Source organism: Chelonoidis abingdonii, chromosome 26 (assembly GCF_003597395.2).
Source record: "Chelonoidis abingdonii isolate Lonesome George chromosome 26, CheloAbing_2.0, whole genome shotgun sequence".
NCBI lineage: Eukaryota > Metazoa > Chordata > Testudines > Testudinidae > Chelonoidis > Chelonoidis abingdonii.
The window spans coordinates 7,814,236-7,838,317 of NC_133794.1; the positions used below are offsets into that span (position 1 = coordinate 7,814,236).

General features: G+C 48.0%; 1 protein-coding gene across 3 annotated transcripts in view; it reads left to right on the forward strand.

Moving 5' to 3' along the window:
• The window catches only part of DIP2B (disco interacting protein 2 homolog B), a 137,736-nt gene that overhangs the window by 79,879 nt on the left and 33,775 nt on the right, over positions 1–24,082 (forward strand). For all 3 annotated transcript variants that reach the window (XM_075061112.1, XM_075061110.1, XM_075061111.1), the window contains 9 exons: positions 1,753–1,855; positions 3,215–3,279; positions 3,631–3,724; positions 4,275–4,394; positions 8,566–8,680; positions 21,305–21,444; positions 22,131–22,267; positions 22,982–23,062; positions 23,781–23,908. In XM_075061112.1, coding sequence (XP_074917213.1) covers positions 1,753–1,855; positions 3,215–3,279; positions 3,631–3,724; positions 4,275–4,394; positions 8,566–8,680; positions 21,305–21,444; positions 22,131–22,267; positions 22,982–23,062; positions 23,781–23,908 — 983 coding nt within the window. The remainder of the gene's footprint in view (positions 1–1,752; positions 1,856–3,214; positions 3,280–3,630; positions 3,725–4,274; positions 4,395–8,565; positions 8,681–21,304; positions 21,445–22,130; positions 22,268–22,981; positions 23,063–23,780; positions 23,909–24,082) is intronic.

The following is a 24,082-nucleotide window of genomic DNA, read 5'->3' on the forward strand; positions in this document are numbered from 1 at the left end:
GGATTTAATTTAATGCACAGAAGCCATCAAAATGGTAACACTTTCACATGACCTGTGCCAAACTTACCAATTTCTTGCCAAAACAACACACTTTCATCATGTACAACTTGCCATGATGCTTGTTTTAATCATATACCAGTTTGTGGCTTTGTTTTCTGTTCAAAATGCAGAGGAAGACACAATCTCTGCTCCAAAGACAAGTGAAACAATTCAGATACAGTGTGTGGGATAACTAGAGAGGGGCTTAATCTGAAAGTGTTGTAAGGTTGCTCACAGGAGTGCATCAACACATCTTAGCTAAGGCTTAATGCTGGCAGACTTGGTACAGTCCAGCCTTTAGCTCAGGATGCTCCCCAGTGCTCATCTTTTCATTCGGTCTGTTTAATTCTGTTAGTACTTGGTAACTCTCAGATTTCTGCCTTTGTTTCACATGGCAACACTTTGGATTGTTCGCTTCTCACGGCGTGGCCTGTCTGTGCATCCCGGTAATACTAACTGGGAACTACTGCATCCTAAATAATATCAGCGTTTGGATGACACCTACCCTATAAACTGCTTTTTCAGTTTGCCTTTTGTATTGCCAGGGCATGGGCTCAGAAGTTACAATAATGCATTAAGCATGAGCAACTTTAAACAAGTGTCTTCATCTTCTCTCTCTTTGGACTTACCTGTACATGATTAAGGATTGGGACCGGGCCATCTCTATGTCTAAACATGCCTGTCTTTATTTTCCATGGGATAGTCTTTCTCTCCTCCAGTGAATCCTGCTGATGCACCTACACAGTTCCTTTTTAAATGTGACCTCATTCATTAAGGAGAAAACTTGCTCTGATTGATAAGGGAGTAGCCATGCTGCAGCCTCCTTTATGTGCAGGGTCCAGAGTAACCAGTTTGATCCCAACTATACGTATAAAATGATGCGGTTTAAATTAGCTGTTACCACTCAAGAAAGAGATATTGGAGTTGTCATGGATGGTTCTCTGAAAACGTCCCCTCAATGTGCAGCGGCAGCCAAAAAAGTGAACAGAATGTTGGGAATCACTAAGAAGGGGATAGGTAATAAAACAGAAAATATCATGTTGCCCCTATATGAATCCATGGTACGCCCACACCTGGAATAGTGCATGCAGATGTGGTCACCCTATCTCAAAAAAGATGGAACAGGTTCAGAAAAGGGCAACAAAAATTATTAGAGGTATGGAATGGCTTCCATATGAGGAGAGGTTAATAAGACTAGGACTTTACAGCTTGGAAAAGAGACGACTGGGATGGATATGATAGAGGTCTATAAAATCTTAACTGGTGTGGAGAAAGTAAATAAGGAAGTGTTATGAGAAGGAGTAAATAACATAAGAACTAGGGGCCACCAAATGAAATTAATAGGCAGCAGGTTTAAAACAAAAGGAAGTATTTTTTCACAAATGCACAGTCAACCTGTGGAACTCCTTGCCAGAGGATGTTGTGAAGGCCAAGACTATAACAGGGTTCAAAAAAGAACTAGGTAAGTTCATGGAGGATAGGTTCATCAATGACTGTTAGCCATGATGGGCAGAGATGGTGTCCCTAGCCTCTTTTTGCCAGAAGCTGGGAATGGGAGACGGGATGGATCACTTGATGATTCCCTGTTCTGTTCATTCCCTCTGGGGCACCTGGCATTGGCCATTGTCGGAAAACAGGTACTGAGCTAGATGGATCTTTGGTCTGACCCTGTATGGCTGTTCTTATGTTCTTACCATGTTTGGTGCTTTCCAGTACAAGACCAGTAAGGAAGGCAGTGTGATGGGTGTGACAGTGTCTCGGATTGCCATGCTGTCTCATTGTCAGGCTCTGTCTCAAGCTTGCAACTACTCTGAAGGTGAGTAGTGTCACGGGGTGGATATGTGCAAGAAGGGGTGAATGCTCAGCTCGCTGTAAGATCATTCTTTCCAATGCTTAGTTAGTTTGTTTAAACTTTAAAAATCCGTCTATCTCAGAAATTAAAAATCATAACTTAAACGTAGCCAAAGGTCAACCCATAATTATCTCCACCTCAGCCCATGCCCTGCCCAACAGGCTTAACAAAGAGGGACAAAAGGTGGGCTTTGCAGTGTGCATGAAGGTTTACAAATCCATGACTTGGTGAACTGGGGGATGGAAGGGGCAGAGTTGCACAAGCTCCAAACTTGAGGATCCTTTTTCAAAGAACATCCTGCCACCAGCTCCCTTTCACTTACATTGAAGCAGCTCCTGCTAGATTGCCTCTGCTCACCTCCATACTGGCACTGCACACACACCATGACCTCTCAGATAATCAGGTCCCAATCTAGTTTGGGCCTTTTGAGTTAAACCCAGGTATGGAGAACAGAAATTACCAGTCATGATGCACAAAGTTCTTTCTGTAGAAAGTGTTTTGGTCTACTCTACCTACAAAATCAGTCCTTTATGTACCCAGTATCTCAGAGCTTCTTTAATGAGCTGTATGTCATCATTTCTGTTTGACATGCAACTGTATTCCTTTTGGGAGCCATTCCATTCATTTCCACTGCTGCTGAGGGTCAGTCTACCAAGGCATTTGAATGATGGCTCTGTAACCTCTTTCCACTCAACACCTCATGTATAAGGAGGCTAGGACACTCTGATATTACAGTGATTAATGTGATATAAAAGCCCAGAGATGCCAGACGTCATATTCTTGCAGCTGTCTGTAAGGTGTTCCTTCCCTTAAATGCATCTGCTCTGTGTCTTATCACCCTTTTTATTGTGCTCTGTGTATGCAACTGAGTGTGCCTGTTTTGTATTATCCATAACAAGGAGCTTGGAATCTATTTAATAATGCATAAGAGTGCAAACGGACTAGGCTACACGCTTGCTGTTTGCATAATGCTGCCAGTATGTGCTGCCATGGAGAGGTGTTTGCATGGTGTCTAAGTACTGTATGAAGTGCTTAAGAAATAATTGGCACTTTGAGTTTGCCAAACTTAAGGGAAACAATGATCTTTAAATGTTTGCAAAGAAAATGCCAAGGTGAAAAAACAAGGGTTGAGTCCTCCTCAGTTTCAAAGTTCCTGTCATCTGCCTGAATGGAGCCACTTAGCCTGATGGTTTGGAAGCCTGTCTCAGGGAGCTAACTTGACTTTGCATTAGGAAAGGGGCAAGTTCCAGTATAAGGAATACAGCCACATCTACCCAGTTATCTGCCAAATTTCTTATTGATATCACAACTTTCCTCTTCCAGGTGAAACCATAGTGAATGTTCTGGATTTCAAGAAGGATGCAGGGCTCTGGCATGGCATGTTAACGGTGAGCTGGTGCTTCAGGGAGAAAACTAGCAGGATGGTTGTTCTGGGTATTTTATAGCCCTTCCTGATTATAATGTGAAGTAGTGTTTGAGGAAGAGAGTTGGGCCCAGTCTGCTCTCAGATCCAGCTTTACGCACTCCCTTTAGAGTCAGTGCAGATCTGCTGGCAGGAGCAATAATGTCTTCTGCCTAGTCATCATACTCTCTGTTCATTCAAATGATGCTTTGAAATATTAACTGCAGGAAGCGCACAAGCTCTACCAGGCACTGGGGAGGGGAAAGAGGACTCCAATCTCTGATTTATATTGAATATGTTTTGTTGGCCCTTTCCCACAAGTCTCTCTGCTTTCCAGAATGTAATGAACAAGCTGCACACCCTCAGCGTGCCCTACTCCGTGATGAAAACCTGCCCACTCTCCTGGGTGCAGAGAGTTCATACCCACAAAGGTAACACTGGCATTCCTTAAGATTCTAGCATGTGACTTTCCAGAGGAACATTTGTGGGGCAACACAAACTGCACTTCTGTTTAAAGCTCGGAAGCCTGCCTGATTGCTAGTCAGAAACCTACCAAATGGGCCAAAACCCTAGATTCTCTTCAATGTGTGCACAGGGCAGGCCACAGAGAAGTTGATGGGGAATCCACAGGTTTGTATGCTGCAACATGGTGCTGGTAGGCCAGGGGAATGACATGAGCTTGCAGGAGCCACTAATCCCAAGCCCTAGCTGAAACAAAAAGGTGGCCACAGTCACTCTGCCTAGTATGTAGTAGTTTTGACCTGGCAGTGTGGGTGCCTTATCTACCGTATGAGAGGAGGATTCCATCCCTGCAACCTCTTTTACTTAGCCTTCAAATGGACAAAAGGATTTGGGTACCTGAACTGAAGATACTTGCCCTAATAGGAGGCTCCTGGTGTTAGGCCCCTGCAGTTTCACTGAAAGATGCATTCAGCGAATGGTTTTATTTGTACTAATTTCGTTTGCTCCCTTCATTTGCAGCGAAGGTGGCTTTAGTGAAGTGTCGAGACCTGCACTGGGCCATGATGGCTCATCGAGACCAAAGAGATGTCAGCCTGAGTTCTCTGCGGATGCTGATTGTAACTGACGGTGCTAATCCCTGTGAGTATTCCCGCACACGGCTGCCATGAGAGAGGTTCCTCTGATTATGCTTTCTGTCACTTCCGTGCATGCGCTGTGGGTGATCCCCTGATTTGGGGAGCCAAACCCACCGACTCCGCCCCTCCCTGCCACATGCCAGAGCCCCCAAAACCCCCTCTCACACTGTAAAAGGAGAAGCCCTGACACGGGGCCCCCGCAACCGGAGGAGCCCCAGCCCGCCTATCCCAGCCACTGGCCTGAGTGCAGGGCCAAGCTGCCAGCCTCCCTGAGCACTGGGCCGGCGAGCCACCAGCTCTGCCCACCTGCTAGAGTCGGGCCAAGCCACCAGCTTCTCCCAGCGCCAGCAAGGACTGAGTCTGCGTTCCCCCCCCCCCCCCCCAACTGCTGGCCCCAGCACCCGAGGAGGAGGGACGTGGCAAGCAGCGAGGACGGGGTGTGGAGTGGAGGAGGCGGCGGGGGTCTCCGGGAAGGGCTGGGGCCACCGCAGCTCAGGTGTCCGGCAGCAGGTCAGTGGCAGTGCCAGGGAAGGGGGAAGGCCTTTCCTGGCCTATTTTATCCACCACCCTTGCTTTTGTGTACTGACTTCTATCAGGAGTAAACTGAGGCAGCTGTCTGACAATCCAAAAGAGGCCTCAGTGCCCCAAGCACAAGGGTAAAGGATTTCAGGTTCCATACCCACCCCAGAGTCCCCCTGCCAGTTATAGGCTTGTACAGTCACATTTTCCTATTTTTAAAATGCTTCTTTCCAAGACTCACATAAACAAGGGAAACTACCTGATGCTACAGAGCAAACAGTGCAATTCATTATGCCAAGAGCCATCAAAATCTTACCAACTGTCACTCAAATGCACAAACAGTAACTATAGATGAAAGGTGTCCAGACAGAAGGGTGATTTGTATTAAGTTGTCGGTGTCCCTTCAAGTGTGAATCTTAAGGATGATATTGCAAGAGGTGATAGGAACAGAGGACTTGGCCAGACAGTGGAGGCAGCTGGATGCTCTGGTATGTAATATAGAGAGTTCTGGCAGGAAAAGATTAAAAGGTTAGTGCAGTGATTTGTCTAGCAGGCAAGAGAACAGGAATAGGCTCATTAGCTGGCAATGTAGGTGGGGGTATGGGGTGAGTGGGTCTAAATTGCACACAGGGGATGTGTGTTTTTAAGATGGCATTGAAAGAAATGAGCAACAGATCTTCATGGCATACTGGTGATTGTGGGGCTTAATAAATGTCTGTCCAGGTGGCACTGACTGGAGAAGTGAGATTTGAATACAATTAGGGCTGTTTTGGATTTGTGCAGTGGAAGGAAATAGAGCCAGTGGATGTGTGGTTAGTATGGGGGAGATGGGGGAGATGTTTGTCATGTAATTGTTCCCTGAGTATCTATATGTACAAACTCTGGAACAGACTGGGAGGAAGATTGTTCAGGCCTTAGCCAGCCAGGCATTAGTTTGAAGTATGAAGTGTCTTTCTGATTTGGTTAGTTCTGTACCAAAACTGATCCCCTTATAGACTCATAGACTCATAGGTCAGAAGGGACCAATATGATCATCTAGTCTGACCTCCTGCACAAGGCAGGCCACAAAACCCTACCCATCCACATTTATAACAACCCCGAACCCATGACTGAGTTATTGAAATCGTCAAAATTGAGATTTGAAGACCTCAAGCTGCAGGGAATCCACAGCAAGCCGACGCCATGCCAGAGGCAGAGAAGGGAAAAACCTCCAGGCTCTGCCATCCGCCCGGAAGGAATTCTTCCCGACCACCAAATATGGGCGATCAGCTAAACCCTAGAGGCATGTGGCAAACTCACCAGCCGCCAAGAAAGAATTCCGCAGTAACTCAGTTCCCATCCCATCCAACATCCCTCAACAGACATCGAGCAGACTATCTGCCGATAATCAAAATCATGCCCAAATTAAAACTATCCATCATAACATCCCTCATATACTTATCAAGCTTAGTCTTAAAGCCCGATAAGTCTTTTGCCCCCCACTCTGACTTCCATCGGAAGGCCGTTCCCAGGAACTTCACTCTCCTACATGGTTAGAAAGCTTCGTCCAATTTCAAGTCAACTTCTAATATCCAGTTTGTACCCATTCGTCCTCGTGCTCAGTCTAACTTAAATAATTCCTCTCCCTGCCCTAACGTTAATCCCCCTGATATATTTTTTATTATAGAGCAAGCATATCCCCCCGGAGCTTCTTTGGCCCTGGCTGACAAGCCAGCTTTTGAGTCTCCTTCGTAAGGCAGATTCATTCCTCGGTATCCATCCCTAGTAGCCGTCTCTGAAACCACTTCCAGTTTGAACTTCAATCCTTCTAACTGGGACCCAGAACTGCCACATATTCAGGTGGGTCTCACCGCGCCGTATATACGGCATCTAACCCTCCTTCTCCTCTCGCTGACCTCGACCTCGATGTATCCCTAACACGATTTGCTTTTTAACAGCCATATCACCATTGGGGTCATAGTCATCCTGCTATCCAACATTACCCAAGGTCCCTTCTCCCTCCTCCGTCACTTCCAACTGATGCGTCCAACGTATATCTAAAATTTTATTATTATCCCTAAGTGCACTATGGACTTGCACTTTTCACTATATCTTCATCTATTACTATTACTCCAGTGTACAGGGTTGGTCCAGATCTTCTGCTGAATAGTATCCGGTCCTTTCTTCCGTGGTTTCAGCAATACCCTCCCCAACTTTCGTGTCACTTGCAAACTTTATTCACACATTCGCTCTTTGTGCTAAGGCAGTAATAAATAGGGTTAAATACGATCGGTCCCAACCGATCCTTGAGGGACTCCGCCTGTTACTCCTTCCAGCTTAAGTTCACCTTCAGTTACGACCAGCTGGGTCTCCCGTCTTAACCAGTTTCCTTATGCACCTTACAACTTTCACATCCTCCCATTCTTTTTCATCTTACTACATGTTCCCCATGGAACCTGTTCAAACGCCTTACTGAACTTGATCGCGGTATTAGATCTTACCGCCTTTCCTTTAGTTCTAAGTAATCCGTCACCTCTTCAAAGAGGAGATCAGGTTTGGTTTGGCACGATCTCTTTAGTAAATTCCATGTTGCAACTTCGTCATTAACCTTGCCATTCAATGTCCTTAACGACTTTCTCCCTTAATTTTTTCGACCTTACAACCGATCAGGACGCAAGCTAACAGGCCTATTCTCCGGATCACGTTTTCATTCCTTCTTCAAATTAGGACTACCTTTTAGCAATTCTCACGTCTATGGACACACCCCGAGTTACCGATTGCTTTAAAAATTCTCGCTACGGGGCTCGCAAGTTTCACGGGCCAGTTCCTACTCTCCTCGGCGTGGAATTGTTCCGTTCCCTCCGATTTCTGTCTCCCATTTAGCTTTTCAGTTCTGGCCTTCTACGCTCAGTGCTCGTATATTCCCTTCCATATTCACATTCCATTTGTCATCCCTCATCGCTCCCTACTCCTCACTAGTATTAAAGACCGAGGCAAAGTACTTATTTAGATATTGGGCCATGCCTAGGTTATCCTTAACCTCCGCTCCATCCTCAGTGTATAGCGGCCCCACTTCTTCTTTCTTTGTTTTCTTCTTATTTATGTGGCTGTAGAACCTTACGGTAGGGATAGGTCATAAACACATTAGCTTTCAAAAAAACAAACCTGAAAGTTGTTTAAAAGAATGTGGATGGAAAGTTGCCATCTTTTTTTTTACCTGTGCAGCAGTTGAACCGCTTAAATCGGTCTCCATTCTGAGGCTTTCCTCAGTAATAGTATTTGTTGTCTTGTACATAATCTTTCGTACAATACTTCCCCCCCAAAATTTTTTGGGGACATCCAGGATTACAGAAATACAGTACAACATTATAATGAAATAAAGTGGCTGCTCTCAGAAAGAGGTACTGGAGTAGTGTTACTGTTATAGGTGACTGAAGTCTACTTAGGGCTTTTAAAAATGCTACTCTAATGATTTAGAACTCCAAGTTCCATTAACTTTCAGTGACTCACTTAGGCTCCTTAGTGCCTAAGTTTTGAAAATGTGCCCTTAGGTAGAAATGAGATTGCAGTTCACAAGATCCCTAAATAAAAATGTGCTATTTATTTCCAGGTCATTTCTAAGCATAATTCTTTTTTTCAATTTCAAAAACGGTTTAAAATGTTGTCTTATCTTCCAGGGTCTGTTTCCTCATGCGATGCTTTCCTGAGTTTGTTTCAGAGCCATGGGCTTAAACCTGAGGCAATCTGTCCATGTGCCACATCTCCAGAAGCAATGACTGTAGCAATACGGAGGTACTGCGATGCATTGCATCCTGCTAACCTATGTCAATATTCAAAGGGACATGTTAAAAATGTTTAAATAATTTCCTTTCCGATGTTGCAAGTAATTCCTGAGACTATTGAAACTGAGATAAATTTGAACTTTTTACTGTTTGTTTACTCTTTTTGCATTTTCAGCTGAAGGCAGGAAATAAGGAAAACATGGTTACTTACCTTGTAACTCTTGTTCTTCGAGATGTGTTGCTCATATCCATTCCAGTAGGTGTGCGCCGCGCGTGCACGTTCGTCGGAAACTTTTACCCTGCAACTAGCGGGCCGAGGTCGCTCCCTAGAGTGGCGCCGCTAGGCGTGATATATACCCCTGCCGGCCGCCGCTCCTCAGTTTCCTTCTTGCCGGTTACTCCGACATTGTGGGTAGAGGCGGTATGGACGGATATGAGCAACACATCTCGAAAGAACAGAGTTACAAGGTAAGTAACGCATGTTGTTCTTCTTCGGGGCTTGCCATATCCATTCCAGTGGTGATCCCAAGCCTTACTAGGCGGTGGCGTCGGAGTTGAGAAGGTCACAGTGCGCAACACCGCAGAACCGAAGCCCATCATCCTGGACTGCGTGACCAGGCATAAATGGTAGTAACGGTGCACGGAGGACCAGGTCGCCGCTCTGTCCTGCAGATCTGGATGGAATCGTGCGAGAACGCTAACCTCGACGATGGCCTGGGCTCCGTAGAGTGTGGCAGTTATATAGGCTACCGTCCCGAAGGGTATGCGCGAGTCGTAACATTTCTTATCAAGGAGTTACCACGATTCTATGAGGAGGATCCTCGGTGAGAGACTGCGGAGCGCCCTTGAGCCGCTCGACTATGCGCAGCAAGCTAGGTGGACTTGCCGGAACGGCTGTAGTCTATCTATTTAACAGGCGAGCGCCTGCCACGTCTAGGCAATGTACTGTTGTTCTCTTACGAGATGAATGAGTTTGGAAAGAACGGGAAGGGAATAAGGTCCTGGTTACCGGGAAGGTTGAAAGAGGAGAGAATGTAACGCAAAAGAAGCTCTCAAGAAAGGTCTGGAAGAGGAAGATGATATGGTTGGTGTGTGTGTGTGTGTATTGTAGGAGACGAACATAAAAGTTGATACGTAGGAAGAGCTCGGTGAAGCGGTGGCGCAAAGGACGTAAGGACAACATCAGCGGCAAGTGTTCAGGGAGCAGAAAAAGTCTACATATATAATCGAACCGGTTGCTTGCCTGATTAAAGGTCCCTCACGACTTCATGAACCCAGTGGAGGAGGGAAGTGGCCTGGATTTCCCCTACCGGCGGTGTGAGGATGGCAGGGAATGGAAACACCCACTGATATCACAGGATTCGTGTTAAGGTCTCGCACTTGTACGGAGGCGCTGTGCAGCTGGTGCTGTATTAGGCGCCTATGCGGATGTGTTATGGTCTCACCAGTGGGAACGTTGTGAGAACTCATGCATCTGGAGTCAGGCTGAAGATGCATGTTGAGGACAGCAGACTAATAGTATTTATTCGACCTCTTGTTTATTAACCAGGACTTGGTGACCTGGCCAGAGGGGCTGAAGTCACAAGAAAGAGATGACCACTGACGACCATAAGGGGCCTCAAACAGCCATTTGTTGGATTAGTTTAACCTCGAGTGGAAGGCTCTAGACAATGGCCACCCACCCTAGCCAACGAAGGGGCGCTCCATGGTGAGTCCTCGTACAGCTAGACAGTGAACCTCGAATGAGGAGGCCGAGCCCCGTAGCCACGCGGGTTTCACGGGGGGAACAGAGACAAGACACACGACACGTTAACGATCCCAGGATGGGGGCACTGGCATACGGACCTGAGCGTTAAAGGCGCCCAGCACCTTCGAGGAATCTAGCTGACAGCATGCTTTGGGCGCGAAAAAGCCGACGAACCTCTCGGACCGATACGCACCACGTGATGCTCGATAACGCTGAGATACGGCCCTTGCCACTTAACATCGACACCCCGTCGCAGCCGTTATTGCTCTCTTACTAGCCGGACAATGTTAGTTTGACCGCGACCATAAGGATGCAAGACAGACTCTCTAAAAATATTACAAGGTAGCCAGAGATACATTTAGAATGGGGAGTGAGGGCCATGGCATGAATAGAAGTGAGATAAGATACCTACTGGCATGGAGAAGAATTACTCATTTTCATAAGTAAATTATCTTAGATGCGCCCACCGCACCCGTCTATCCCCTAGACCAAATCCACAGGCTATAAGAGACCACGAATTTAGGACGAACATGTTGATTGAGCAGTGGAATAGTTTTCTCCACCACCCCAAAAGAATTGGTGCACGAGTTCTTGCAAAATCTTTCCCATCAATGAATCGCGACAAAAAAGTCAAAATAATTGACAAATGTTCATGAGACAAAAATTCTCCATGAAAGTTTGTTTGGAGAGTTAACATTGAAAAGTTGGCTTTGATCATTTTGAAATGTTTTGTTTGATTTTTTGACTTTTTAGTGTAAATTTTCATAAAATCTTATGAAACAAAGTCCCATTTTGTATCTCAGAAATTGAAACTGTCCGAGGTCTGGCAGTGTTTAGGCAGTGCTAGAAACATTTTACCAAAAATTGTTTGAGTTATAGATTCTCATCTGTACCCAACACTGTTCCTTCATGCAAGTCTTTGGTGTTTGATCGAATTGGTGCCAATTTGACCACTCACAAAACTAACCTTTTCTCAAGTGACAAAAAAATATCTTTGATTTCAAGGGGGCTGAAGAGGCTGTTTTGGCAGATTGGTGTTAACTGGGGTAGATGGTGGTGGATGACACTTTGCTTCTTCATGGCAGCTAGAGAACACGCACTTATGGTCACTTCTATTTCCATTAATTCCCGGGACTGGCAGCAGCCTACAACTGTGTTATCATACAATTGGTTTGAAGAGGCTGAAGAACTAGCTGCCTCTCGGCTGGCGCAGGCACAAGACGGGATGGTGAATAGCTGGTGAGGTTATTAAAGCCCTGGCATACTCTACTGAGGTTTCTAACACAGTTGCCAAAACTATGTGTCGGTACAATCGTGAGTAATATTAATTACTTTATCAGCCTCCTCTCACTCAAATGATCTGTATTGATCCATGCGGAACTGAAGCAGGCCAATGATTATTACCGACATGAGCGGCAAAAGAGCGTGCCCATGGTTTTATTAGATGAGTCAGACAAATCCTTAGACGGATCGTGATCGAGTTTACTCCTAATGCGACAGATTTGTCTATTCCAGTGCATAAGTAACTTAACCAGCAATTATCATAATATGCTAATTAGTACTTACATAGCATTGTCTAAGTACAGGGTCCAGCAAACCTTCAGAGCGTGTGCCGAGTCTTCATGTATTCAATGTAATAGGTTAAGGTTTTCTATGTGCCGTATAACATTTTAACCTATTTAGAGAGGCGTTCACTGTAAGCTCTGTAATATATACTGAACTATTGTGGAGGAATGTAAGTAATAAGGGTTGGGTTTTACAATGTTTAAGAAGCTGTGCTTTAAAATGGAGATTAAAAATGCCGAGCCCCACGGACTGGTAGCCAAGACCCGGGCAGTGTGATGCTTCTGAAAGTCAGCTCACGTAGCCACCTGTGGCATCCACGGTGCATAGGTTGCCTACCCTGTTTCTAGTACTTTTAACAGGCAGTTACTGGTTTTTCCAGTAAGGACATATATGGGTCCTAAGTGCACAGTAATCTGGCCTTACTTATAGATGTACCGATGGTGCATTTAGAAATGAAATCTACCACCCATTCCCATACACTGTTGCCATCGCACGACTGTGGGGTAAAATTCATGTCTTACACCCGGTGAAGTCCTTGAGTCAAGGCCTGTCAATCTGTCACTTAGTCCAAGTGGCTCGTTGCTTCAGTCACAGAGCTGCCCGCTAGGATGACAAACCACTCATGCATTTCAGAACCGCAGGCAACAGTGGCAACGCTTATTGGCAGCTCAAGAGGAGAAACCATTCTAAGCCTACTTATCCAGAGAGACCTCTGCTTTTGCGTTACAAATGCTGTAAACTGCCCAGCAGTGAGCGCTCCTTACCTCTTCAAGATAAGCATCCACAACCTTTGTGGTGATATAGTTCCACAGTACTTTCAAATAAAACTTCTTGTTCAATTGAAATATCTATGACATTCAAGGGTATGAGATGCCTCTGTAGGAAATGGGTCTATTGATTGTGAGCCGCAGGAAAGATAGGGGCAGATCGCGAAGCTGGTGTAAATGCATCTAAACTGGTTGAGTTAGTGGCGCTAACCTGATTTCATAACATAGTGGAGCTGGCAGCAGTCTATGTCTTGTAGGCCTGCTTCTGCCTTGGAGCGTGAAGCCTGTGGCACAAACAGATAGTTCAGTTTTCACAATTTTGCAGAATTCACAGCAAAAGTAACTAAAGAGTGATTTCAAAACATTCTCCAAAACAAGACTTGCAAGTCAAGCTGTAATTTGAGAGAGGGAATTGGCCTTCAGGGTCGAAGGTGGTAGGAATGTGGAGATGAGAGTGCATGGTGAGCACTAAGGCACAGGACGGGAGAGGGCTAACCATGTTGATAGCCATGAACTTAAAGCTAGTGAGCCATAGCCGGGGACGATGAGATCAAGGCACGGCCTTAGGTCCCGTCGAAGGACCATTAAGAGATTTAATGGGACAGAGGGAAGGCATAAAAAAGGTGCGTTCCCACACAGGAATCAGGAAAGGACATCCGCTAGCCCCGAGTCCCGCTCGGCAAGCTTGGAATATGAGCACATCAACCGCGGAACACTAAACTTCCTGTTGTTGATGCGATATGCAACACCAAAGATCCATGTGGGGATAGCCCCCAAACATATGCGGACAAAGCGTAGGGCTACAACCTCGGGCGAAGGGACCATTCGTGGCTGAACGACAACGGTGAGGATGGTCTGCCTTAGAGGTATCGTGCGCCCCGGGAGCCACGCACGAACGTTCATCCTAGATGCTGTTACTGCATACTCGGCTGGTTCTCCGTGTTCATAGACCAAAGCGACGCGGTACTTAATGCAAGAATCTATGTGTCAATATTAGCAGGCGCAGGGGCCGGGAACGAGATCTCCTCGTTCTCTGTCGGGTAAGGACATCCATAATGGGCCTTCGCCTCGGCAGGAGATGTAAGGAGGATAGATCCGTCGGCCACTCAGTCCCCTGACACTCGCTTTGTCCTTGCTTGCCCACGGGATGCGACAATTACGCTATATCTTGGCAGACATCTCAGTTGGCGCGTTGTGGTGTTGTCTATTCAGACTCCCAACGAAATCGGTCCTTCTTCCGGCCCAGATATAGTCCACTTAACGCTTTTTCAGGCAACAGTGCGAGGGCATGCCCCGCACACCTTTGGGAATTCGCTCCGATTGGTATGCAGGCTTGTTCTCAGAACAGAAACAGAGGCGCCAAGTCTGTCTCACGATCTCGCTCTGGACGTCTGCTCATTACCTAAGAGGCAGACGCGAGCCGGCGACTCGGTAGCGGAGTGCAATCTTCCCGGATTCGTGGAGGGAAACCCACCTTTCTCTAATGCCGTTAGCCGTCCGATTCCCATTCAAACGTACGTGATCCTCTCCTGAAAGGCGCGCAGGGCATCAGGCCCCTGTTGTACATTTCTCCATGCTCACACGCCCCGGCATAGTAGCATTGGTTATTATTCGCTTGCTGGCTCCTGGACCTGTCGGTATCGTGGGACCTGTTCCCACAATCCCATGCCCTCTTATACGCTGGACCTGATTACGCAGGAACCGCCCGAAATCGGGCCCGGGCTTTTGGTCCAACCGCGACCTTCAGTGCTCCTTGCACTGTGTCGGACCAGTTGGCTCGTGCAGTGGCTAACGTGGAGTCCGAAGTTGACGGACTGCGGCATTTCCCGCGTGAGGGCAAGATAATTTCGCGGGACGAGGCGACAAGCGCCCCATGAGGACCACGCGCTACGTGTACCCAAGTGGAAGGCAGCTCTTTAGTGGTAGGTGTGCACGGAGAAGACGCCTCGCTTTCACCCTCGACCGATGCTTCCACATAAAGATCATAGTAGAGATATACCATATGTTCGTCAAACAACAAGGTCTGCGCTATAGCCTTCGGCTCCGGGTATCAGTTGCGGGCCATCGTGCCACAGCTTTCGCACCACGGGGCCAGGATGGCACTGTCTCGAGTGTCCCTTTTGCTACGCCTGCTGTCACTAGAGTGTCCTAAAGCGCCTGTGAGCTTTATGACCCATCGACAAGTCGTCAGCCAGCGCTCTCTCACTTCGCTGGATCCTTAACGCTACGTTGAATTGTCTAGTCTCATGTTCCCGACCCGTTGGGCTATGAGAAGGTCGACTGACCTGCGTCCAGGTCGCGTACCCATTGAGTTCGTGCATCCCTAGAGTAGACGGAGAGCGGTTTCCCTTGGAGCGGATGCAGCCCTGCATCACAGCCGGCTAGCGCTAGGCCAAGAGTGTCGCGGGCGCTACTCCGTCGTGAGAACCCTCGGCATAAAGGCAGCGACGGTACTTGGTCCATCGACGAGAACGTTGGCATACGCTGAGGGCCCGCCCGCGCAATTAGACCTCCAGATTGTCTCAGCTTCCCGTAACCAGGAATACTGACCGACTGGCCCAGTCCTTCGCTCTCGCTAAGAGCCTACATTCGAATTCGTAGCGAACAGTTTAATTGCCTATAGTGCCGCAGGGCGTCGCTTTATGAGTAGAAAATAGTCGTTCGAGCCGTCGCTCCAAGCTTCTTTGTCGCGAATAAGGCTTGACAGGCTCAAGGGGGCTGCGCAGTCCTTCGTCACAGAGGATCTCCTGCGGGGTAAACGTCGACATACTGGACGAATAGTTCAGACCTCGCGCATCTCTTCGGGGCGTATAACTTGCACACTTCTACCGAGAGCCAGGGCATCGTCGGTAAGCTGGTTCCACGCACGAGTTCCCATCCTAGGGAAATCTGTCACAGACGCGGCGACCTGGGTCGCTACCGGTGGCAACAGTTTACAGCCCGTCTTTTTAATGCCCCCCTCCCCTGGTCTAGTGGACAAGTACCAGGAGATACGTGCGGGGATCGTTCTGCTGTAGTTGCGCACAAGTGACCTGATGTCACAAGCCGACCCCAGCCTGCCCGTGCTAGGTGAGACCGGGGGGCTAGGTGAATGCACCTACACTGGAGACATGGATATGAGCCCCAGCTACTCGGAAGAGACGAGAACAGTGGTTCCCCATTAGTTGTAAGTCTCTTTGTTCCCTTAAGAATGTTGCGTCATTACCATTTCCATTATCCACTCCTCTTGGCGTATTCCCCAGCAGTGGGGTCGAGGGTAAATCCGAGGCAAGAAAAGGAACTGTAGGAGCGGAGCGGACGCGGCAGCGGGTTAGTACTCGCCATAGCTGGCGCACTTCTAGTGGACGCGAGACCCTGCCGAGCGCTTGAGTTGCTAGGGTAAAAAGTCTTACGGCGATACGGGTGCACTGCACGGCGGCGGCTTTGTACGAGACCTACTGGCAAAGGATAAATGAGAGCCGAAACACATTCGCTGATCAAAACAGAGCGAAGAACTGTGAGAGAAGGCTATACCATGGTCAGCACTGACATGTTCGTGGAGATGTAGCCCTTGATTCGTCTGACGCCTGTAGGGAGAACTGATAAATTATGCCCACAAGAGTACTAGACAGATCAGTAAAAAGGTACGGTTCGAACAATTTACAGACTTTATGGGTTCAAATAGTCTTCACAGTAATTACTTGACATAACATCGGAGAGGAATTCATTAACTAAGTCACTTTTTTAGACATGTCCGTTGAACCATATTACAGCTTATCGGTTTGGGGCGAGGGGAGGAGCATGCAATGACGCGACGATATAACGGGATCGGCGCTGATGGATGACTACGAAGTATACTATGACGGGCGCCTCTGAGTGCTGAGAGAAGAATGTGCGCAAGCATGGCCCACAGTATTCGCCTATCAGGCGTATAGCGGCAGTCGGGAAATACCTTGAACTCGGACAGAAACTCATGGAAAGCTAGCCCGCATGAAGAGGAACACTAGACTCATAGGAGACGTTAAGCATCTGACACATTGTCGTAGAAGGAGCGTTTCTAGGGCGATAATGCAGTGAAAACATAAAGAGATATGCATGTGGAGATAGGGAGAATGGAGACCATGGATAATCAACCAACGAGAATACGACTACAGTGAATTTCAACTTATCTCTTAAGTGAGAGAGATATCTGTGTAACGCTAAGCGGTGCAGTCGTAGTGCTAAGGCACGTAAGGCAGCACTTCTTCAACAACTTTAGAGGCCGCTACTAAGGAGGCTATAAGTTGAGCAGACACTGAAAAGTAAGTCGAAGACGTTTAGGAGTACTCACTATACATCATTAGCCACCGCTCAGCCGATCTTCGTTTTAAATGAGCCGTGAACTACGAACCTCCCACTGATACACCTCAGGACACCAGTTATACGGATCACTCGCCAGGTGACGCTTGCACGCTTCCTGGAGAGAGGATCTCCGAACTTCGGTGGAGAAGTAGGTGTCCTTGAAGTAGGGGAGGAGGGAGGAGGGTCGGGAGAGAGTGCAGGGTGTACGCTGTATTTCTGAGAGCAGAACTGCGGTGGTATCCAAACCGCTGCGTGCGGAGGACCCCAGCGGTCTGAAAGTGAGCGGCGCAACGCAGGGAAGTGATAGTAGGAGAGACGGTGGAAGAGGTGGAGAGAGGTCATGAGACGGACATGCTGGTAACTACCTCGCCCTCTCAGCGTATTTTCAAAATGAGTGATGTCGACGCCGGAGAGGCTTGGTAGGTCCTTGGCTTGACCCCTTGATTACAGAGTGTCTGCGCCGTGCCATTCTTCATTGCGGCGCCTGAGAAGAACTTGTGCTCCGTCTGGGCGGGGGGACACAGCTACGCATGTTGTTGTAGTTGCGGGCGGAAGGGTCTAGATCTGGTCACGGGCGTATGCATTCCCAAGACGACCCGCATCTGACCCTGTTACTCTCTTTAGGGCTTTGCGCAGCCGGCGGGGGGTCCTATCAGAGAACAGGCCTGGCCTCAAACGGGAAAGATCCTGGATGGTGTGCTGGAGTTCAGGAGGGCAGCGCCAGAGACCTGCCGCAGGAGATATCAGCATCGTGACACCGGAGGCCGAGTTCTGGCGCAGAGTCGGACCGCGTCCAGTGCGCCTGTCAAGGAGTGCGGTGCAACTTTTTTCCCTTCGTCCAGAAGGTGACGACACCCTCCCTGGCGAGCGTCTTGCGGGGAGGAGCCTCTTTGAGAATTTATCAGCAGCTGACCAGTGTTAATGAGTAGCGGCTGAAGTAGAGCCTTGCTGGTTAGAAACTCGCAGCTGCAACTGCCTCGCAAAATAGACCCTTGCGGACCGTAGGTCCATCCTTTTGGGCTCCTTGACTTGGGGGCTGGGCGCTTCTTGCCTGCGTTCTCTCGTTCACCGATTGAACCCAGAGGAGCATGCGCAGGTGGGATATAATAGGTAGTCTATAGGTCTTTCAGGAGACCATGTATTGTGCGTTCTACCCTCGGGCTATGGGGGGAAGGAGGCCGGTGACTGCCAGATGGTGTTGGCGTTGCTCGTATTGTATTAAGTAGGGCGGGCAACATCGAGTGGGGGCGTCAAGATGTGAGTAATACTGCACACAGGGTCCTCAAACCTCAAGAGACCTCTTCGCCTGAATGTTTCATGTCAGCGGCCACTCGCCTGAGGAGATCTTGGTGAGCCCAAAGTCTACGGGGGGGTGACCTTTATGGCATGTCATCCGGCATACTAGCTCATCAGGGGAGGAAGATGAAGAGTGACACTGGCAAGAGTGGGTCTGGGAGGCTCCGTGCTGGCAGTACCAGGCTCAGCGTCCTGACTGGCGTATTTCCGCAGGCAGCGAATGAGACGGACCGCTTCCTCAGGGGAGGTGGGGGCCGTGACGCTGCAGCCCTCTGGAGCCTCCGTTCTGGTCGCGCTCGCACCGTAGCGGGGAACGAGCGCAGCAACCCTGGCTTGATGGTATGCCCAGGGCGTCAGAAGCCCCAGTGCTGTGGGCCCATGCTCATGGTGACCTTCTGGGAGATGGTGGGCAAGGTCTTCAGATCCAGATAGATAGGCTGTCAGTCGGAGGATACAAGAAGCCTTGTGTGGGAGGAATATGGGGCCGAATGAGGCAGAATTCAAGCGGAGAAGAAAAACTTACCCCCAGCCCCCCGGCGCCCCCCCTGATGGCGAGACGCTCCGCGGGTGCCGGAGATCGTGCCGTGAGTCGTGCCGGGACCGACGACCTGCTGACCGGCGCGAGTGCCGGAGAGGGTCGCGAGAGGGGTGTGTCGGGCAGAGGACCAGACGGTGGCCGTGAGCGCTCCTGGAGTTTGCGGTGCCGGTGGCACTGGCGTGCTGGGAGAGCACGATATGCGGTGCCAGGTTGGAGTATCTGGATCGGCGGAGAGAGCGAGTAACGAGTCGGCGGCACGCAGAGCGGTGACCGGGACTGCGAGCGGCGTCCGCGAGGGGAGGATCCTCCCCGTCGCGGTGAGAGCGTGCATAAGAGGGATCTGCGAACCGGGTGTTGGGTATGACCTGATGCTTGAGCGGTGCGCAAACGGGTCGCATGGAATCACTCGGGGGGGAGTACGCGCTCTCATACCGGGGTTCATAGTGGACGTGCTTAGATAAAGCCGAACAACACGCGCATCCTGAGCGACGGCGCGAGCGGGAGATTAGTGGGCAGCCCATGGTCTCAGTCAAGCAAGTCAGGTCCCGATCCGACGAGAAAGTCTCGGCGTGGACCGGAGTATCAGCTTACCGAACCAGATGGTGGGAGCTGGGAGGGATGCGGGACTCGACGGGACCGCCGGGGTCCCAGGAGCCAACGAAAACCCCTTGCACAGCCAGCACGGCCGGGCGCCAGAGAGTGCTCTCTTACGGGGCCAGTTAGCCGGGGTTGAGGAGTAAGAGGCCTCTCGCGAGGCCGGTGCCGGAGTAAGGGCCGTTGCCGGGTGCGTCTTCGCGGTGAGGCACGGATCCACGGTGCCACGGGCAGCCGCGCTCGTGCGGAGGCGCGGTGAATGCTGCTTCCTAAGGAGCGGTCCTTGAGGCGGCTGGTCTCGCTCCTTTTTTGTTCGGGGAGACCGGAAAGACTTACAATGCGGCACTTATTGTAAATGTGTGATTCCCACGCAGGCACTTCAGGCACGGCGTCGTGGGATCCTGGTGGGCATCGAGCTTTTACAAGTCGAGCACCGCCTTGAACCCCGGCGAACCAGCATCGAGCCGCGGCGCCAGCGCGGAAAGGGCCAGAGCCCTACCGACGATATGAAGTTATAACTATATATAGCACTATAACTCATAAGGTCGGTCAACATTAACTACCCAACTACGTATGCTAAGTAACTTTGACTAACTAACATTAAGAAGGAACAATTTGACAAGAGAAGCTAGGTTGGAGGATCAGGTATGCAGAGAGGCTCACAACAGTTCACAGACCGACACGGGCGGGTAAAAGGAACTGAGGTAGCGGGAGGCCGGCAGGGGTATATATCACCCGCCATAGCGGCGCCACTCTAGGGGGCGACCTGCCGGCCCGCTTGAGTTGCTAGGGTAAAAGTTTCCGACGAACGTGCACGCGCGGCGCGTACACCTACTGGAATGGATATGAGCAAGCACTCGAAGAAGAATAGTCTGTTTCCATTTTGTTGGCAGTTTTTTAGTTTCAACTTTAGGCCCTTGCAGTGCTTTAGCTGGAGGAATGTTTAAGTTTTTTGTTTTTTAAACTGTTTCCACTGGAATAAAAAAAGACAAATCATGGAAATGTTTCTATTGGTCTGAGCTTTTATTTTATTCAGCCTAAATATTTGGGTCATATAAGACCTGCCAGTGTCCCTTTAAATATTAGCAGAGTGTGTTTCCATGTGTTGTGAATTGTGCTATATTAGGCGATCCCAACTAATGTTTGTTCACGTGCATCCAGTGGTTGTTATTGACTTCAGTGGGGCTTCTTACATGGTGATGCACGAACTCTAGTGCTTGGTTGAATCAGGGCCTTGAAGAATTCTCTCTCAAAGCTATGAGTCTTGGTTCTTGTTTGTCTAGCAGTTAAAAGCCAGTAGCAGAGTGGTGCCTGGGAGAAGAAGGCATTTATTTTCTCACTTTTGCCAGAAGTAGCTGGTGTGGAGCTGTGCTTCTCTGTGATAGTGTCTCATGTTGTTTTGGGGAAAGCAGTCATTCTCATGCTCTGTTCCTGTCCATTGCCCCTCCCTGCAGTGAACAAAGCAATAATCAGCCAGCCCAGGAACTGGCACCTACAATAGATTACCCTGATGGCCAGATGGAAATGCTACACCACAGGGCTTTTGGCTGGTTTTCCCAATGCTTGCACTGGCCCAGTACTAAGCTTTTCCAACTCACTTATGAGCATGGCTCTACCAGCTGGTATCTCTTACTCTCCCTCAGATTAATTCAGTTGTTAAATGGGATTTCATTATATGTCGCAAAATGATACATATAAGAACCCAGAAAAGCATCCTTATGTTACTGTGAGGATGTGTTCCGTATCAAGGCCTAATGATGTCATGTGTTTACTGATGTTTTAGCATGTCCGTTTGTTTCCTTCAAGGCCTGGTATGCCTGGGGCACCCTTGCCCGGAAGAGCCATCCTGTCCATGAGTGGGCTAAGTTATGGTGTTATTCGTGTGAACACTGAAGACAAAAACTCTGCTCTTACGGTACAGGATGTTGGCCATGTGATGCCAGGAGGTGAGTGCACAGGACCTTATATTTCCATAAACACCCTTTGGCAAATGGCAGGGACTGACAGTGAACCTCTGGGGCTGAGACTTTCAAACCATCTAATGGGTTCTGGACATGCAATGCTCATTTAAAACAAACAGCAACTGGTCATTGAGATCCCCAAGACAGCTCTGAAAATCTCAGCCTTGGTTTCTGTTATTGCCTCCGCTGCTGATTTGTGAGTTGCTGGGGCAGCTGCTTAGCTTTTCCTCACTTCATCTTACCTATCTGTGAAATGGACAGAATACTTCGCTCCTTCGCAGGGGATTGGAGGGTCTAGTGTTTGTAAAGCATTGTAAGATCTTTGCATGGAAGTCTTGTCTCATTGGAAGTCCTGATCTTTAGTAAGTTATTGGCAGAGGCCCAGGCAAATTCAGTAGCATATTCTTTCATGTTATGCTCTGTGGCAATGCAAACTTTGTAGCTGATCCACGTGGCCCACAGGTTGGTAGTGAAGCCTTTAATTTAAAGTACCCTGATGAAATGTCCATGCATATTCAGCTGCAGGATTCACAATATTTTCCTGCTTGCCACTACTTAATAAAAAGTTAATCATTCTTCATGCTTAAATATGTCAGGTGGTTTTAAAAAAAAAAAAAAAGGGCCCTGAGCACTGCTTGCTAAGTTGTGTAATGGTGTGTGCTTTGCTCTAGGAATGATGTGCATCGTGAAACCCGATGGATCTCCTCAGCTCTGTAAAACGGATGAGATTGGTGAAATCTGTGTTAGCTCCAGAACAGGAGGGATGTTGTATTATGGGCTGACTGGGGTGACAAAGAACACATTTGAGGTCTGTATCATATGGTAGATTTTTGCCTTTTCTTGTGTCGCTGGCTTTCACCTACTGCCTTCAGTGTGGAATTGATTTTCTTGCAGAGCCTTTTGATTTCCATAACAACTAATAGTGTTACTATTTGGGCTTTATATATGGGGAAAAATAAATTTGTTAGTCTCTAAGGTGCCAAAGTACTCCTGTTCTTTTTGCGGATATAGACTAACACGGCTGCTACTCTGAAACTAGAAGGCTTGTTACAATTAGGAGTTGCCTGCACTCCTTTTTTGCTGCGATTTCCCACCATGCAGCAACAATGACAACAGTGAGAGCTTTTAGTGCAGATAAATTTACTAGTTTCCTGCAAGAATGGGAGCATCAGACATCCAGTGTTTGCTCTACTCCAGTTCATGGTATCAGATAGCTTGCAAATAGATTCAGAGAGAAAACAGTGTTTTATCTGGGCTTCTGGCAGCATAGTGATTTGTCCATCCCAGTTAATGTCAGAGGTAGGATTCGGTAAGTGAAGTTCACTCCAGGGGGACACTGTGCTGTAGCTGGTAATTTGAGACTTTACAGAGAAAAACCTAGTAACTAGAGAGGATTTATTTTTCAAAATTCACTTGCATCTAGTGTGACTCCTGCTGCAGCACACTGATGAGGAAGGGTGTGGGGGGTGTATATCCCAGGACAAGAGAATCAACTACCTCAGTAGCTTGTTTTCTGTTTCAGGTTATCCCTGTCAACTCAGCTGGTTCTCCAGTGGGTGACGTGCCATTCGTCCGCTCAGGCTTGCTGGGGTTTGTTGGACCTGTACGTCATATAGCTTTTGTGCTTGGATTGATGGTTTTATCTTGATGTTAAAAGTAATGGCTTCAAATGCCTAAAAGAAAAGCAGTTAGTGACCAAAACAAACTGTTAACTTAAGGTGAATGTTGGGGCAGGTTACTGAGATAGCTTGCCCCAGTAGTAACTTGTTTTTCCAATACATTACCCTCACACAACCTCACTATAGGAGTTGTGTGCCAAACCACTGAGCTTTACTGAGCAGTAGCAGGCAAAGTTCTTTCAAGTTTTTCACAATCCCATAGTTGTATCACTCAGCTTCGTGGCTCTGATTTTGGCCATGCTCACACTATTCAAGAGGGCATTTCAAAATAAACTGTAAATACCTGTGACATGATCATCTGTTTGTTAAAAAAAAAAAAAATTTTGAAATATGTTGTCGTCTTGCAAGATAGAAATCAGCCCATAGTTCTTCATAAGCTAAAACAGACAAAACTTGAAGTTTCCCAATTCAGGCACAAAAGTGCTATAATGTTTGGGCTCTATAATTGATTCACACTTGTGCAGTTTTAGAATAATGTAGGTGATTTTATCCAAATTCTCTCTCGTAGAATCCAATCTAAAAAGAAAATGCTGTTAAATCTATTTTTAACAAATGTGTTTGCTTTTGTGCACTGTTAGATCAATCACTAAAGATGCATGAACCAGCAAAAGCATCTGAGCATCTGTGTCCTTTACCTTTCAGGGTAGCTTGGTGTTTGTGGTTGGAAAAATTGATGGCTTGCTGACAGTTAGTGGGCGCAGACACAATGCTGATGACATCGTTGCAACCGGATTAGCAGTTGAATCAATAAAGACAGTCTACAGAGGAAGGTTAGTGGTAATGAAACCCAGCTCTTTTTTCAAGTTTTGTCTGTGTCTCGTAATAAAACATGACAGGGTGGTCATGTTGTGTGCTGCCTGTTTACTGCCTGGTTACTTTTTTTGACCTCAGTCACAAAAAATGTTTCCTTGACTGTTCAGTCTCCATAGCAGTGGCAACATTGG